At 60.0% G+C, this 16,559-nt stretch overlaps 1 protein-coding gene across 1 annotated transcript; it reads left to right on the top strand.

Annotated features, from left to right (window-relative positions):
* Window positions 1-1,185: 1,185 nt before the first annotated feature.
* On the top strand, window positions 1,186-16,101 carry SLC7A10 (solute carrier family 7 member 10). Its single transcript, XM_028123697.2, has 11 exons — window positions 1,186-1,469; window positions 10,331-10,535; window positions 12,450-12,601; window positions 12,823-12,948; window positions 13,018-13,171; window positions 13,862-13,985; window positions 14,066-14,169; window positions 14,510-14,606; window positions 14,812-14,961; window positions 15,565-15,742; window positions 15,980-16,101. The coding sequence occupies exons 1-11, from the start codon at window positions 1,319-1,321 to the stop codon at window positions 16,099-16,101; spliced, it is 1,563 nt and encodes a 520-aa protein (XP_027979498.2). The 5' UTR covers window positions 1,186-1,318.
* The last annotated feature ends 458 nt before the right edge of the window (window positions 16,102-16,559 follow it).

Raw genomic sequence — 16,559 nt, 5'->3', positions numbered from 1 at the left:
GCCCCACCCCGGGGCTGCCCGGAGGCCGTCGGACCCCGGCGAGGGGGGAAGGACGGGGCGCCCGGCTTGGCCTCATCCACATGCAGGGGACGGCGCGCCGCGGCGGCCGCCAGGAAAGGACAAAGGCTGTTCCGCCGCCTGCCGCACAGTGCCAGGCTCGCCCCGCCCGCCGCCCCGGTGGCCCCCGACGCCGCCCCCCTTGTGTCTGCTGCGCGGGCCGGGGCTGCACGGTCCCGACGGCTTCCGGGAGGAGGCGGCTTCCTTGGGACCCTGCACGCCCGACATCCTCCGCGACCTCAGGAGCCGCAGCCCCCTTCTCGGTGTCTCCTGGCCTGTTGAGGTGGCCCCGTCTCCTTGAGCCGAGATGGATTGCGCGGGGCCTTCGCCAAAGACCCGAGTTCTAGTCCGCCGAGCCCCCACTCTCACCTGTGACCCGGCATCTGCTGATGGAACCTGCCAGACGCAGCCCAGAGCGCAGCCGGGCGGGGCGGGGGTGGGGTGGGGTGGGGGGAGGGTTGGGCAGAACTTCTTCCAGGACTCCCTTAATGGCTCTGGATGAGGGGTTAGAGGCCAGACTTTTGATGGTGGGTGTTTAGGGTCTCCTGACCCCCTCCGAGGGCTTCCTGGACGCACCCCTCCTAGAGCGGTATCTCACACCCAGCCATCACCGTCTGGAAAACAAGGAGGCTTCAGAAAGGGTTTGCGTCTGGGCCCTGCCGCTAGCTCTGTGATCCTCCTTACGGATCTCTGGGCCTCAACTGCCACCTGTAGAACGGAGTCAACCTCCACCCTTCTGTCCGCAAGGCGCGCACTCGGGGTCCGTGCCAGGATTTAAGGAGTAGGGAAGCGCTAGCGCGCAGAGGGTCCCAGTACACAGACAGCTATTATTCTTGCCGGCTTCCTCAGTCTCCTTGCGGGCAGGGACAGTCTTGCCTTTGAGCTCTGCTCCCCCACCCCCACCCCGCGAGTAGATGTAACTCAGGCAGTGGGAGGGCCTCTTCCTTAGTTCAACTAGAAAGTTCTTCCTAGGTCTGCCCCAAGTCCTCTCCTTCCTTCCCAGGCAGCGGGGGTGCGGGCAGTTCCCTTTAAGGAAGGTGGGGGAGGGGGGCTGCCAGCCGGTCCTCCTTCCGCCCCTCCCTGGCCCCCGCAGCCCCGGGGCCCAGTGCCCGGGCCCCGCGCCAGCGCATGCGCCCGCCTGTGGGCGCTGTCCGGGCTGCGAAGGCGGGCGAGCGCACCGACAGACGGACGGACCGACGGAACGGCGGCCGGTCGGACAGACTGGGCAGCGCAGGGAGCGGGGACGCGGCGGGACAGCGACATGGCCGGCCACACGCAGCAGCCGAGCGGGCGCGGGAACCCCGGCCCTGCACCCTCGCCTTCCCCCGGCCCGGGCCCCGGCCCCGGTGCCTCGGAGCGGGTGGCGCTCAAGAAGGAGATCGGGCTGGTGAGCGCCTGCACCATCATCATCGGTGAGAGGGGCCGCGGCGGGCGGGTGCCTGGGGTGGCAGGGCCAAAGGCTTGGGGTGCACTGCTGCCCAAAACAAGGGGCACCCCGCTGCGGGCGCTCCTACCATCTGCGACTGTGGGACACGTGAGGAGATGCCCAGAGCACCTGCGGGTGTCTCCCCTCACACAGGGGCAGTAGGGCTTCTTGTTCCCACCTCCCCAGGCGCCCCGAAGTTCTGCACCTGAGGGAGGTGCCCGTCCCATCCACCGCTGGAATCTCCCTGGCTGCCTTTACTTTGCTGCGGGTTTCAGCAAGGCAAATTGCACTCAGTTTTCTCATCTGTGAAAGGGAGGTCCCTATCATCCTGCCTGGAGTGCAGGAGCCCTGTAAGTATGGGGACTGGATAGGCTGACCCAGCTTAAGGCTCCAAGTTCTGGGCTGTGGCTCCAGTCTCTACTATGTGTATAGGATCCAGGAGCCATGCAGTGTGGGTGATTTATTCTTCCAAAGCAGGAGACCCTGTGGGGACACTGGATGGGTAGAGCCAGCCCAGAGGGGGAAATAGGTTCAGAGTATATAATTATTGCAGAGTTTGGTGGCAGGACCCTGGGGAGAGGGTGGACCAGTCAGTGACTGGGGAAGCTGGCCATGGGGTGGGCAGGCCAACCCTGCAGAAAAGCCACCTGCTTCCTGGGCTGGGATCCCAACAGACACTCACATCCTCTGGCCCCATCTTCCCCACCTGAGAATGGATCCATGTGTCTTGCCCCCGTACGGGGACTTCTGGGTCAGCAGAGGGCTCAGGGGACAAGGCCCAAGTCATGAATGCTGACTCCTTAGGAACTAGGTCATCTGTGGACCTGTGTCCACACCAAGTGCTCAGAGACCCTCCTGGGAGTGGTCTGTTCCATCTCCTTTGTCCCAGGAGACACAGACTGGGCAGATGAATGCCAGGGGTCTGGACTGCTTTATTCTACTGCCTGCCAGGTCTTCCCCTCCCCAGCCAGTAGGATCTCCTTGTGCACCCACGGCCCGCCCATCCTCAGACCCCTGGTGATGGAGAAAGTTGGAGGCTCAGGAGGGCAGACTGGAGTCTTCACCTCCTCCTCCTCTGCCCCCACACTGGGAGCTCCTGAACTGGGGCTGGGATCTGGCTCTTGGCCATCCCCACCCTCACACTGAAAGTTGCCCCAGAACACAAACCCTGTGCAGGTAGCTCCCCCATCTCACCCATTTGCCCCTGGAATGGAGTCTTCCAGGAGCAGCTCCTGTGACCTTCTTGGCCTAGGACATCCCTGCTCCACTATCTGCTGGGAGGAAGGGCTGGGTCCAGGGATTTGGCCAGGATACCGGTTAGAGTCTTGCCCTGGCCCACACCCTCTCCAGGATCTGTTTCCCGAGGAAGGAGAAGCCCACACATGATGGATGGGCCATGAAGTCAAGAGGCTGGCCGTGTCTGGAGCCGGCTACGGAGACCGCTAGGTGCAGGGAGAGACACAGTTCTTCCTGGGCTGCCTTGGTTAAGTGGCCATCATTGTGCTGTATTCCTACTTTGCCTCCTCCCATATCCCATCTACTTCAGGTCAGGTGGAGGCTGCTGGCTCCTCTCTCCTTGGAAAGAGAGCCCCGGTGGTGGCGGTGGGCATGGAGGAGGCTAGCTCCACCATCACGTGAGGTCCGCAGGACAGACTCTGTAGTCCTGTGCATCCCAGCTCGGCCCTTGCTGCACCCCCACTCTTCCGCCCTTTCCTGCTCTTCCAGGTCCACCGCACACTTGGCCTCCAGACCTTGAAGGCTGAGCAGGGATAAGAGGTGACTTGGCCGAGGGTGGCAGACTCAGGAAGGGAACCCAGAAGACCTGACCCCAGCACAGGACACTCAGTGGTGGTCCAACGACCCTGCTTAGGGAGTTTTGAAGGATTCCAGCAGGCAAGAGACAGACAAGGGGAGAACGGATGTGGCCCAGATGGGAGAGGAGATGGCGGCAGGAAGCCTCTGTGGGTTGAGTCAGGGTCCGCACTGCCCTTCCCACCTGATGCCCTGGAGGCCCCGCCCCCTCCCGACATGCTGTTCTGCGGAGTCCAGCTCCCACATCTTACCCCAACTTCCTGCCCCAGGGAAACCAAAGTAAAAAAAATGTCTCCAGAGTGTCATGTTTTAACTTTAAAAGCCTTGAGGACTTTATATTCGACTTCACCATCTTTCTCGTTTGTTATGAGCTCCTTGCGCTTGCTATCTCCAAAACTTCAAATAGCCCCTCCCAGAAGATCCTATAATTCTCTTTCCTTGTAACCTCTGCCTCGTCCCAGGCCGAGGAGTGGGGCTTTCCAGAATGGAACGAAATGGAAGGGCTTTGGGCTGGAGGAAGATTCCACCAGAAGTGTGTTTAGGATAGCACCTGCTGGCCCCAGCTGGCACACCTGGAGTGGAACAGCCCGGCCTGGGGGGGTGGGGAAAGGAGCCAGCTGGGCAGGAGTTCTTAAGACACCGCTGCATCTAATACCTCTTCTGAAAAACACCTCTTATTACATTATAAAATCATGCTCTCCCTTTATCTCATTTGATTCTCCTGCCCACCTGGCAAGATGAGAGTGTTTACATCCATTCTACAGACATAAAAAACGGAGGATGGAAGTTAAGTGACACTTCTGCAAGCAGTAGACTTGGGATTTGGAACTCGATTTGGACCCAATCTTCCAATTCAGTGCCCTTCCTCATACTGTTCTGGTGCTGGGCAAACTTGGGGCCAGATTCAGAGCCCTCGATGGGGGAAGGTTGGGATTGACCAAGCTCCCCACTCGACCATGGATGGATGAACAAACAAAGGGACAAAGGAATCTCCCCTGACTCCCCAACCCCACCCAGGGCTGTATGTACAGAATCTCTCTTCCTGACTCGGGGCCCCCCGCTAGCTCCCTCTCCCAATCCACACCCAAGGAATGGGTGTGCCCAGCAGAGTGGGAATCACCCTGGATCTGCTGACCAGGCTCTCTTGTCCTCCACTCTCTCCCCTCGACTCGAGTACCCCACCTATGCTGATGTTCGTGTGTCAGGCTCAAGTATGTTCAGGGACTCAGAGTTCTGCTTCATGAACCCCATCTCCTTAGGAGCCAATCCGTGCTCATCCAAGGATGGGCAGGCCCCTCTCTGTTGTCTCCAGAGCCAGGGGTAGCTGGGCTGCTCAGAGGATGGCTCTGTCCACAAGCTCGGCCCCTCCTCATAGGGACCCTGAGGAGACATAAAACCAGAAACACCTTATCTGTGTCTCAGAACCCTGATCTACAGACAGGGAAACAGACTGAGGCTGCGCCAGCCCAGAGGCAGATGTCCTCGGTGATGGGGGCCGAGGCCGCTCTGGCTACAAGGGTGGGGGCCCGCCAGCACCGGACACACTCATTCATCGATTCAACAATTCGGTGCAGAACCGTGCCAGGCACTGTTCTAGGTGCTTGAGACACAGCAGGGAAGAGGACTGACAAAAGCCTTGTCCCCCTGGACCTGATGTCCCAGCATGGGAGCCAAAGAGCAAATGATTGATCAACAGGGAGCCAAAGAGCAAATGATTGCTCAACAGGGAGCCGAAGAGCAAATGATTGATCAACAGGGAGCCAAAGAGCCAATGATAAACAGGGAGGCAAAGAGCAAATGATAAACCTCCCTGCGATGAGGGCAGGGATAGATGGTATGGGCTAGGGTACGGGATGGCATGGGATGGGGCTCGCTATGGAGAAGAAGCTGTGGGCAGCAAGGGTAGAAGCAGGAAGCCTGGTCCAGAGGGTACTTGAGTCACTTGCGTAAGAGACAGTGACGGCTCAGCGCAGGGTGGTGGTGGTGAGGTGCTGAGGGGAGGTTCAGTTCTGGATGTGTTTGGAAGATGGAGCCAAAGGATTTGTGATGAACTGGGTGTGAGGTGTGGGAGAAAGAGAAGAGTCAAGGGGTGACCCCAGGTTTGGGCCTGAGCCTCTGGGAGCCCGGTTTGCTGTTTATTGATCCAGAAAGACTGAGCTGAGTAGGTCTGGGGGGCAACGGAATGAAAGTCAGGGATCTCATTTTGAACATGTGAAATCTGAGATGCATATTTGTTGAGTAATTAGTTGGCTATCCAGGTTTAGCTTAGGGAAAAGGTCCATGCTAGGCATATAAATTTGGGAGTTGCCAACAGAAGCTGTGGGACTGAATGAGGTCTCCAAGGGAGGAAGTGTAGAAGGAGGCAGAGGCCCCAGGACTGTGCCATGGGCACTCAACATCTGGAAGTCAGGAAAGAGAAGGACCAGCAGAGGCGTCCAGAAGGAGAAGCCAGCAAGGTGGGAGGAGGGCTTAACCTGCCAAATGCCATTGATGAGGCAGGCAAGGTGCAGTCTAGGGGTGGATGGTTGGATCCAGTGGAGTGGAGCTCATCCGTGACCTTGACTCAGCCCGGAGGCTGGGCACAGGCGAAGTTTGCTGGGCGGGCCGGGCTGGGCTGAGCCAGGCAGAGAGAGCTCCACACTTGTGTTCATCCCTCTCTTGAAAGGAAAGTGGGTTAGGCCGGAGGTGCCCGCGGGCCAATTGGCAATTCCAGACATGTCCTGGAGGCATCCCCACTCACCTCCCTGGAGTTCTGCCAACAACCTCAGAGGGCACTTCTGTCTCCTCGAAGGGGTGCCCGACACATGCTCATTAAGGACACTCGTGTGTTTGGAGGCGTGGGCTTCACCCCGGGGGGCAGCAGGGCCCCCAAAGCAGAGCTCTGGCCGCTGACCCCTTCATCCCTGGGGGTCAGGTCTCCCAAGGCCACACTGGGTGGCCTGGGGTATCTCCAAGGTAGATGACAATAGTGAGATTCGTAAGCACTTCCGGGGGCCTCTGATGTACCGGGCAGGGTGGGAGCGCACCCGCGTCACTGCCTCATCTCCCCACTTCACAGATAGGTGAAGTATCTGGTCCACAGCACCCCGCCCCTGCCCCCACCATGAGGCATCTGGGATTCGAACCCAGATCTGGGGACTCTCAACTAGCCCCGCTGTCTGTGGCCCCAGGGACCGACTGATGGGAATTTGGAGCTCTTTCCCAGAGGCCTCATGGGTCACATCCTAATGGGGAGGTGCTGGGACTCGTTGCCCAGAGCAGAGGAAGGAGGCCTGGCCAATGGCCAGCCCCTGATCAGACCCGGGAGTCCCAGAGCTGTTCTGTCTCAGGCCAGCAGGCCAGTGTGACAGGAAGAACCCCCATTGTGGGCCCGCTAGCTAAATGAGGCACAGATAGGCAAGGGCGTGTGTAGACGACTTAGGCGCTGTGGGTTCTCTGTCCTCTGGGGGACTCAGGCTCCTCATCGCAGCAGGCCAGGGTGCAGACCCGGCCCTCTGTGAATGCAGGACCCATGCAGAGCGGCAAATAAAGAATCCCTTCCTCACCATCCTCTAGGTACCATGGGAGTGGGCCAAGGTCGGAGGTCAGGGAGGGCTTCCTGGAGATGATGCCGCTTCTGGGAATCTGGTGAGCTGAGGAGAGACCTGCCACCGTGGGGGCCAGGGGCCCGTGAGCAGACTGTGTTTCCTTAGACCCTGTGCAGAGGCGCAGAATATGTCCACCCTGCCCAGCAGGGCCTCTGCCGAAGTCGGGGTTGAACCAGCCCTCTGCTGCCCCCTAGCTCAGTGGCCCTACCTCGCAAAAGGGGAAACTGAGGCCCAGAAGGGCAGCGCTGGCCTGAGGTCACACAGCTGACTCCCCAAAGTGTTTCTAGCGAGGAGGGGTGGTGCCGGCAGCCTGGCCTGACAGGTACTCCCTGCCCACCCTCCCCCAAAATCAGACTGCACTTTCCCCCACACGCACCGAGGGCAACTGGTTCCTTCCACCAACATGACCTCCACCGTCCACCCTTGGGACCTCCCTGGTCAGCCACTGCCTCCCAGAAATAGGTCAGGGCACACCGCAACAACCAGGAGAACAATGGCCCTTTCTTCGTCCCTCTGCGGAGCCGAGTAAGCCCCATCAGCCCAAACATCTTAATGTGATAAAGAACCACCCAGCGTGCGCGGAGGGCAGAGGGGCGGGAGGAGACCGAAGGGGGGCCTCCTGGTGGGGGCTCACCTCCTCACCCACCTGTGCGGTAGCTCTGGCCCTGCCGCCAAGGACCCGCAAGGACCACAGAGCCCCCTGGCCACGGGGTGGATGGGACTGCGGAGGCCCTGGAACCTGCATTTCCCCCAGCCTGCTGTTGTCAGACACCTGACCGGGCGCTCAGTAGTATCTCCCAGCCCATCCCTCTTCCCTACTTCCTGCCCTTGCCCCTCTTCCTCCAGAACAGGTCCCCCCAAGGGCTGGGCTTGTCCACTGCTCTGTCCTGAATCCAGCAGGGCTGATTCTGCTGGACCTGAACACGAGGGCTGAGAAGGGGGGCCTGAGCCCACCACCACCAGGAGGGCTGGGCAGGCACCCTCCCCCCCCGCCCGCCGTGCCCCTTACAGCTCCGTGGTCCCTCCTCCAGACCTCCTGTAATCATTCAGACGCCGGAGGCCCCCACCCCCGGCCCCAGCATCCCCCCGCCGCCCCCCCGTCCTCTGCCACTCATCCTAGCCCCTGGCCCTTGTGGCTCCTTGCAGAGCTACCCACCCAGCCCACATGGTCCCCAGAGCAGCCAGTGGACCTCAGTGGGGTTTTCTGCCACCTTCCGGCACAAACCTGGGGCAGATGCTAGAGGTCGTCCGGGTCCAGAAGGAGAGGCCCTTTCAGCGGCGTTGGGAGAAAGAAGCCCTGCACTGTAGGCTGAGGCCATGTGTCCACACAATCATGATCCCCTGGCCCATCCCCCAGTGCCAGCATCGGAGTCTCCAGCCCCTGGGCACAGGCTAGTGACACGTCCCTTTCAGACCCCAACCTGGGAGGACAAGAGGCGAGGTGGCTTCCCCAAGGGCTATGCCCATGAGGCCCCACCATGCTGAACCACATAGAGTGCCGGGGTCCCCAAGGGCTGGGTTGCTCGGGTCCCTGGATACCCCCAGCCTGAAGGCACCCAGCTCATTCCAAGGCCACCCAGCCCCCGCTGGCTTCCAACCTCACTGGCTTTTGGCAAATCCCACTCCACCAAGCCCTGAGAACAGAGGCTACACTGCCGGTTAGAGCGAACTCAAAGACCCTTTAGAAAGCCGAGCCAGGCCCCAGGCCCGCAGGGTAGATAAGGGAGGTGGCCCCTCTCCCCCCTGTAAGCAGGCTGAGGGCTCAGCTTACCTCTGGGGGCTGGGGGACAGGAAATCTTTCGTCCTTATCTGGATGTATTTAGGGCTCCTGGGATGTGACTGGAAAACCAAGTGGGGCACCGTGGCCGTCCAGACTGGAAATCTGTGTCGGCCGGGGGCGGGGTGGGGGCTAGCACCGTGGACAAGGAATGCATGCAGATTGGCAGCCACAGCTGTGTCCTTGGCCAGACCGGCCTGTGGGCCTGGCAGGTGGAGCAGGCAGGCTCTGCCTCGATGGGTGTGCACTCTCCCGCAGGACCTGGCAGGTAGGGTCATCCTGTTGAGGGACTGAGCGCCAGCTCCTAGCGGTGTTGCTTTTTTATTCATGGGGCCTGTGCATTCTGGGATTTTTCCTCATGGGCAGGTCCTCATGCAAACCACCAATGATGCGACCTAATTTGTGTGCACAGATGGTGAGGCCCAGGTCACCCAGAACATTGCCCTTTTTGCCCTAACTGCCAGGGAGCTCACAGCTCAGTGGGCACTCAGAGTCTTGCTCACCCTGAGAACTTACTCTGCAGACCACAGCTTGGACCTCTGAGCATTCGGGTTGAGCACCCCCAGACACTGTGAGTCAACCGAGCACCCCCAACACATGCCACACTCCACGAGACTCCGAGTCAGCCCAAGGACAGGGCAGGTCTTCGGTGACCATGGCAGACTCCCTTCACATCTGAGCCTCAGAGGCTGACCACCTTCCTCCTCCTCCTTGCAGGGCCTTTCCAGGAGAGTGGACTAGAGATGGCTGCCCCCACTTCACAGATGAGGAAATCAGTCTTTCATGTCAGGACATCGGTGCCGCTTTGTATATCAGGCCATTCATGCACCCATTTAGTTTACTCGACAGATGTGTATTGAGCACCTACAATGTGCTGGGGGATGGAGGTGAGGGAGAGCAGGTGCGGCTGCAGATGTATGCAGAATCACACAAAGATGCCAAGTACATATGGATACAGCTGTAATGAGTGGAGGGCTTCCTATATGGTATCTTGCTGAAGCCTCGCCAAAACCTCTTGTACAGGCAGATCTTGAGAAGTAACCTGAGCCCCAGCTGGGGTTTCCCACTGTGGTCCTGGCATCCACCGGGCTGTCTCAAGGAGAGAGGCAGTCTTCTCCAGACTCGGGGCTGGCCAAGTCTCTGCCAGCCTGCCATTGCCTACCCCGTTCCTTCCGTGATGCCTGCTGACCTACCCCCAGCCCTGAAAATGCACCGGTTCCTCTCCCTCACCCCACCGGCCCTTGCCCAGGACCTGAAATATTTCAACGGTGCCAGGAAACAAGGTGCCTTCAGAGTCTGTGTCTGCAGTCTGGGTTCTAGGTCAGGGAGGAGCCCAGGAAGCAGGTTCCTGAGCAGCTGAGCGCACTCCTGCCCGGTGGGAACAAGCAGGGCGCAGAGGAACTGAGAACAGGACTCCTCTCCTGAATTGGGTGGACAGGGTGCGACTTCCCCTGCCAGGGGAATGGGGAGATAATGAGCCCAGAGTGGGATTTGCCGGGTCTGAGGTCCCTAGTGGCATCCACCTGCCTGCAGGCCCAACTCCCCTCGCCACCTCCTCCAGGGAACAGCCCGGGTTCCCTTCCTCACTGTAGCATCTGGGAGCCTGAGGAGAACGCTGGGCTGCCTAAGGGGGCCCCAGACCTGAGGCCTCCCCATCTCTCCCCACCCCAGGAAACATCATCGGCTCGGGCATCTTCATCTCCCCCAAGGGGGTCCTGGAGCACTCCGGCTCTGTGGGTCTGGCCCTCTTCGTCTGGGTCCTGGGTGGAGGTGTCACTGCCCTGGGCTCCCTCTGCTACGCGGAGCTGGGAGTCGCCATCCCCAAGTCTGGCGGGGACTACGCCTATGTCACCGAGATCTTCGGGGGCCTGGCTGGGTGAGTGTGGGGCACCAGCAGGGTCGGTAGGGGAGGGGACGACAATCTGGAATGGAGGGTCACTTGGGCCCTGGACTTCAATTCCTTCTTTTTCTCACATCTCAGGGGGGTCATGAGGTGGATGGAAGAAAGGGTGGAGGTGTTTGGTAGCCTTCCAAGGCCAGGGTGGGCAGGACACTCCGGCTGGCCCCTTGACCTCTCTGTGCTTCCTTCTAAATGTTTCTTTAAGCCTACTCCCCACCTGGGTGATGCTCGCAACAAGGCGAGGGCAGCCTTGATTAGTAAACCCACGTGTGTTGGGGGGGAAGGTACATAAAATTCCTACCAGCGCCCTGCAGGAGTGCCCCTTTACATAGCCCCTTGGCATAGTTTTATTCACCAGTAAACATTAGCTGAGCACCTACCATGTGTTGAGGACCAGGGGTAAAAAGATCCATCAATAACAAGAGATTCCAAATAAACAATGAGAGATGCAAAAAAAAAAAAAAAAAAAAGATCCATCAATGTCCTCAAATTGTCCACAGTGCAAAAGGGAGAGAGCCCCTTGCACTTGATATAGACCTAGACGATCCTTGCTTTGAGGGTGTGCGTGAGAGGCAATGGCCAAGAGAATTGGGTGCCACCACCTAGGGAAAGCTTCCAGAAAAAACCACGCTTGCACCAAGGCTTGGAGGGCGAGCCCGATCTAGCTGGTGTGGGCAGAGGCAGGTCACATCCCTGGTAGGTGCCAAGGTTTGGAGGTGCTGGCGCTGCCTGGGGGCACGATGGGGGACCAGAGCTATTGCAATTATCCAGCTGAGCCATGCTGAGGGCCTGAATAAAGGTATAGGAAGATCCCAGAATCATGCAGAGGACATGGTATCCAGTGTGGTATGAGGGAGAGGAGATGACAGCCACTTTCCCATTGGTTAGACTCCATGGATGGCAGTTTCAGGGAGGGGAGGTTTTGGGGTAGGGTTGCCATGCTGGTGGGGTCTGTGGCATATCTGGGGAGATGGTCTAGTCCGGTCTGGGCGGGAGGGTGTCTGGAGCTCAGAGGGAAAGTCTAGGCCAAAGTATACAAAATTTGGTTCCGAGGGATGTGGCGCAGGGTCTTTAACGGGGTAGCGGTGGATGGGGCCCTGAAGATGTGTCCATGGATGCTCTGCTCTGGGGAGAGCGTCCTCAAAGGGGACTGGGACCTGAGAAAGCAGAAAAATCGTGCTGTATGGTTAAGAGAATACTCGAGAAGGAAGTGAGAGGGAGGGGAGGGCCCAAGGCCTGACCCCAGGCGTGCCTAACTTCTAGGGTTGGCAGAAGGGAGCAGGGGTTAGGCCACTGAGTAAAGGAGAGGACCAAGAGGAATCTACCAACCATGGTAGCCCGGAGATCATTGGTGTCCCTGGATGCAGCTGTCCCCACCCTCAAAGTCTAGGAGCTCCCTGGGTGCAGGGAGAACCCTTGGGAAGAGGTTGGGCCTCACAAACTTGAGCAGAGCCCCTACTCCCATGGGGGCACCCCACAGTGGCAATATTCGGGCAGACGGGACATAAATGGCTCCCTAACCCCAGCCAGGGCTCCTTGCACGGAAGGTCCTGTCCCTCAGGGGTCACAGCTCAGAGCCAGCTCCCTGCAGCCATGCTCTGCTGAGAACTCCAGCTGGAGCCATAACCGAAGGTCCCGGGAGAGCCTGCCCCAGCTCAGGAAAAAGCCCGTGGCCAGAGCTAGATGGCTATTAGAAAGGTGGCTGATTCTCCAGTCCTTTTCAACACCTGCCCAAGGGCGGCCTGGAGCTGTTTAACCGTGCGGAATGCCATCTCTGTTGCAAAAGTCCATTATTAGAGCAGAGACCCCAACAGCACTGGCCCTGCCTTCTGGCGCGTTGGCAGGGCGCGGGATGCCCCGCTGTGCCAGTCGGACCCTCCCTCATTCCAGCTTCCTGCTTCTCTGGAGTGCGGTCCTCATCATGTACCCAACCAGCCTGGCCGTCATCTCCATGACCTTCTCGAACTACGTGCTGCAGCCCGTGTTCCCCAACTGCATCCCCCCAGCCACCGCCTCCCGCGCACTCTCCATGGCCTGCCTGAGTGAGTGCCCACCCTGGGCCCACACCCAGCTCGCTGCCCACGGGTGGGAGGACTGTGTGGGTCGGGGCAGGGGGGGGTTCCCCTCCAGCCACCAGCCCCTTGGGAGCTCAGCCTCAGGGGGTGGGCTGCTTGCACGCCAGCTGCTGGGGGGGATGCCGCCCTCCTGCAGCCTGGGCCGGACTTGGCCATGGCCCACCCGCCCTCTCTCCTTTCCTCTCCAGTGCTCCTGACGTGGGTGAACAGCTCCAGCGTGCGCTGGGCCACATGCATCCAGGACATCTTCACCGGCGGGAAGCTCCTGGCCCTGTCCCTCATCATTGGCGTGGGCTTCGTCCAGATCTTCCAAGGTAGGGCCGGGGTGGGGCTGTGCACAGGGCCTCGGTGACAACTCTGACCCTTGACCTCTGGACCCCCAGGACACTTCGAGGAGCTGAGGCCCAGCAATGCCTTTGACTTCTGGATGACACCCTCCGTGGGTCACCTGGCCCTGGCCTTCCTCCAGGGCTCCTTTGCCTTCAGCGGCTGGAACTTCCTCAACTATGTCACTGAGGAGCTGGTCGACCCTCGAAAGTGAGTGGGATGCCCGGCCAGGCCCTGGGAAGGGGAGGGATGCAGTGGTGGGAGAGGCAGCCTCCTTGCACAGACCCCCTGCCTCCTGGGGCTCAGTCCGGTCATCCGCCTGACGGCACTGCTGCTGGGACACCTGTACTCCAAACTGGCCCGGCACTGCATGGCTGTGGGTGGGTTGCGGCCCCTCGCTGGGCCTCAGAAACACTGAGCATCATTGTCCCCCTGTCAATGGATCCAGCTGTTTGCCTTTGGCCAAAATGGATATGTGTGCTCACAACGTGGTCCGTACGGATGAAGCCAATAGCTCCATCTGGAGCTCAGCCAGGGGTCCCAGCAGTGAACAGTTGGCAACTGGGGCTGGGGCTGATAGGGCGTCCCAGGGGCACCCCAGGTCAATGCACTGGGCCCAAGGGGCACCTCTCAAGGATTTTCGAGGATTTTCAAGGCTGAGTTTGGCTGTACGCACTTTTCTCTTCAGCGCCGACATTAGACCTGCTCCTCCGGGTTTGATGTAGCCCAGGCTGGGGCTGGGGGGCAGCAGGGGGGCAGCAGGGGGACAGCAGTGCTGCTTCTTTCCCTGTCCCAAGGCCCCCAGCGGACCCAGACCCGGGAGATAGAGACTCAGATTGCTCCCTTGCTGGGCCCCCTGGGCCCCGCCCCCCCGCTGACACGCGCTACCGCCGCCCCCAGGAACCTACCTCGTGCCATTGTCATCTCCATCCCGCTGGTGACCTTTGTGTACACCTTCACCAACATCGCCTACTTCACTGCCATGTCCCCCCAGGAGCTGCTGGCCTCTAACGCGGTGGCCGTGGTGAGTGGGGTCCCGCTTGTGCCTGGCTCCTGCCCGCCCCGCCCTGCCTCACGTGTCACCTCTCTTCTGTGCCCACTCAGACCTTCGGGGAGAAGCTGCTGGGCTACTTTTCTTGGGTCATGCCCGTCTCCGTGGCACTTTCCACTTTTGGAGGGATCAATGGCTACCTGTTCACCTCCTCCAGGTGACTGGATTGGGGAGGGGGTTGGTCAAGGTGAGGCAAGGCAGGTGCGTGTGATCAGTGCCAGGGGCCGGAGGAAGTCAATTCCTGCCCGGTGGGTCCCACCTGAAACTGGAACAATGAACTCCCCAGGAACAGGAGTTGGACCTCAACTCTGAGGTCCAGAAAGCAAAAGGGAGGTGGGGCGAGACAGGGAAGAACTGCCCTGTGGGGCTGCCGGGGCCCGGAGCAGTGGTCAGAGGTGACAGCTCAAGAGGGACATCATGTCTGGAGCTGAGGTCCAGGATCTGGTCGGTAGGAGGCCCGCGGCCAGGCTCATGGCCCCCACCCATCTCTGTCCCAGACTGTGCTTCTCTGGGGCCCGAGAGGGGCACCTGCCCAGCCTGCTGGCCATGATCCATGTCAGACGCTGCACCCCGATCCCTGCCCTCCTTGTCTGTGTAAGTTGTGGGGCCAAGGCCGGCCGGGAGGGGAGCCGGGGCCACCCAGCCACGTGGGGAATGGCGGGGATTTGTCCTGGCCCTAGGGGGCAGCCCACAGAGGGAGCAGGGAGGGCTGGGGCTCATCGACCTCCTGGCCTGAGCTGGCAGGCCCAGGGCTGATGGAGGCAGGTGGGAGGCCACCCTCAGCCCAGTCCTCTCCCAGTGCGGGGCCACAGCGGTCATCATGCTTGTGGGAGACACGTACACGCTCATCAACTACGTGTCCTTCATCAACTACCTCTGCTACGGCGTCACCATCCTGGGCCTGCTCGTGCTGCGCTGGAGGCGGCCGGCGCTCCACAGGCCCATCAAGGTGAGGCCTGGGAGTGGATGGGCTGGCCCACGCTATCGAGCCACCCCTTCGGTCATTTGGGCACCAGGGGCAGGTGATGACAGCGACTGGGATTCTAGTTTTGGCCACGTGCTGGGCCCTGCTCGGGGCTCTATGCGCACTGACGGATTTGGCCCTCACAACAACCCCGCGAGGTGTGAATACTCCCAGTTTACAAACAGGAAAGTGAGGCTCAGGTGCTTGCTCCTGGTCACACGGAATTCCAGGAGCGCGCACAAGGACACAAGAGCTTAACCCAAGCTAAATGCAAATATTCTGTGTGCATATAAATCCTGAAGCTGGAGAAGTGCTCAGTGCCTTAAAAAGTGAAACACCAAAAAAGAGAGAAACCTCCAACCAAATGCAAACATGCAGTGACACATTGCTGTGTGCAGCTCAGAGCCACTGAAACTTTTACAAATCCTCAACCCTTTGGCGCACCGGCCATCCCCTGAGTTGGCTTCCAGCATGTTGGGCGGCTGCCAGAGGGGGGCCCTCATGCCTCAGCTCCCAGGAGCGGGTGGGCAGCACCTCGGACCCGCCGGGGTGGGGGTGCCATTGGCACTCCCGCTGGCTCTCCCCCAGGTGAACCTCCTGGTTCCTGTGGCGTACTTGGTTTTCTGGGCATTCCTGCTGGTCTTCAGCTTCATCTCGGAGCCCATGGTGTGTGGGGTCGGCGTGATCATCATCCTCACAGGGGTGCCTGTTTTCTTCCTGGGGGTGTTCTGGAGAAGCAAACCAAAGTGTGTGCACAGACTCACAGGTGAGCCGGGGAGCCTCCCCACGGCGGCAGGCCTGAGAATGTAACCCTTTTAGGGGCTCGCCCTGGAGCAGGGCCTCCCCTCAGCGGCGGTGGAAACAGGGTCCAGTCGCCACCGAAAGTGTCCCCAGTAGGTGGCCCCAGTGTCCAGGATCCACCACCTGAAGGGAGCAGCTCCGTGAGGACCCCTGACCCACAGGGTCAGACCCAGGGTCTATCTGTTTGTCCGTCTGTCCTCAGAGTCCATGACACGCTGGGGCCAGGAGCTGTGTTTCGTGGTCTACCCCCAGGGTGCCCCTGAGGAGGAGGAAAATGGCCCCTGCCCGCTGCCTGCCACGGACAAGCCCTTGAAAACACAGTGAGATATTCGTGGAGGCTGAAGCAGCTGTTTCTGTTTACATGTTGTTTATTGAGGAGGTGTTTTTGCAAAATAAGTTTTGGGTTTTTTTGTTTTGTTTTGTTTTGTCCTGGAAAAAAAAAAGAGATCTGACTCTTGGAGGCCTTGACCAAGGGAGCCCTGCAGATGTGGCCTGGGCTCCCCGTCAGCACTGCCCCACTGGCTTTTCCTGAAAAGGTCTATGAATAAAACAGGGCCAGTGGGTGGTGTGCTTGTCTCAGGTGAGTCCCTGGTGGGCATCACTCGGCGGGGCTCGCGTGGTGCTGGCTGCAGAAGGTGCCCCCGCAGGCTCTGGAGGAGGCCTTTGGCGTTCGGGGGCTCTGCCTCTTGAGCTGGGCGCTCCGTCTCTCCCTCGTGGGGTCCAGAGACAGCCCTGCCCCAAAGGGACACTGGGATCGGGAGACACCTCTCCGGGACCCACAA

The sequence above is a fragment of the Eumetopias jubatus genome, unplaced genomic scaffold (assembly GCF_037043125.1).
Source record: "Eumetopias jubatus isolate StellerSeaLion01/CBP00866 unplaced genomic scaffold, mEumJub1_p1.0 scaffold_10, whole genome shotgun sequence".
In the NCBI taxonomy this organism is placed as follows: Eukaryota; Metazoa; Chordata; class Mammalia; order Carnivora; family Otariidae; genus Eumetopias; species Eumetopias jubatus.
Note: the sequence above shows the minus strand (reverse complement) of the source record. Positions and strands in the feature narration are given on the sequence as shown.

Bases quoted from the DNA above. Each gene is read 5' to 3' on its own strand.
- SLC7A10 (XM_028123697.2), top strand. From the start codon at position 1,319: ATGGCCGGCCACACGCAGCAGCCGAGCGGGCGCGGGAACCCCGGCCCT. The intron at 10,536-12,449 runs GTGAGTGTGGGG...CCCTCATTCCAG, and splicing joins ATCTTCGGGGGCCTGGCTGG to CTTCCTGCTTCTCTGGAGTG. The intron at 14,170-14,509 runs GTGACTGGATTG...TCTCTGTCCCAG, and splicing joins TACCTGTTCACCTCCTCCAG to ACTGTGCTTCTCTGGGGCCC.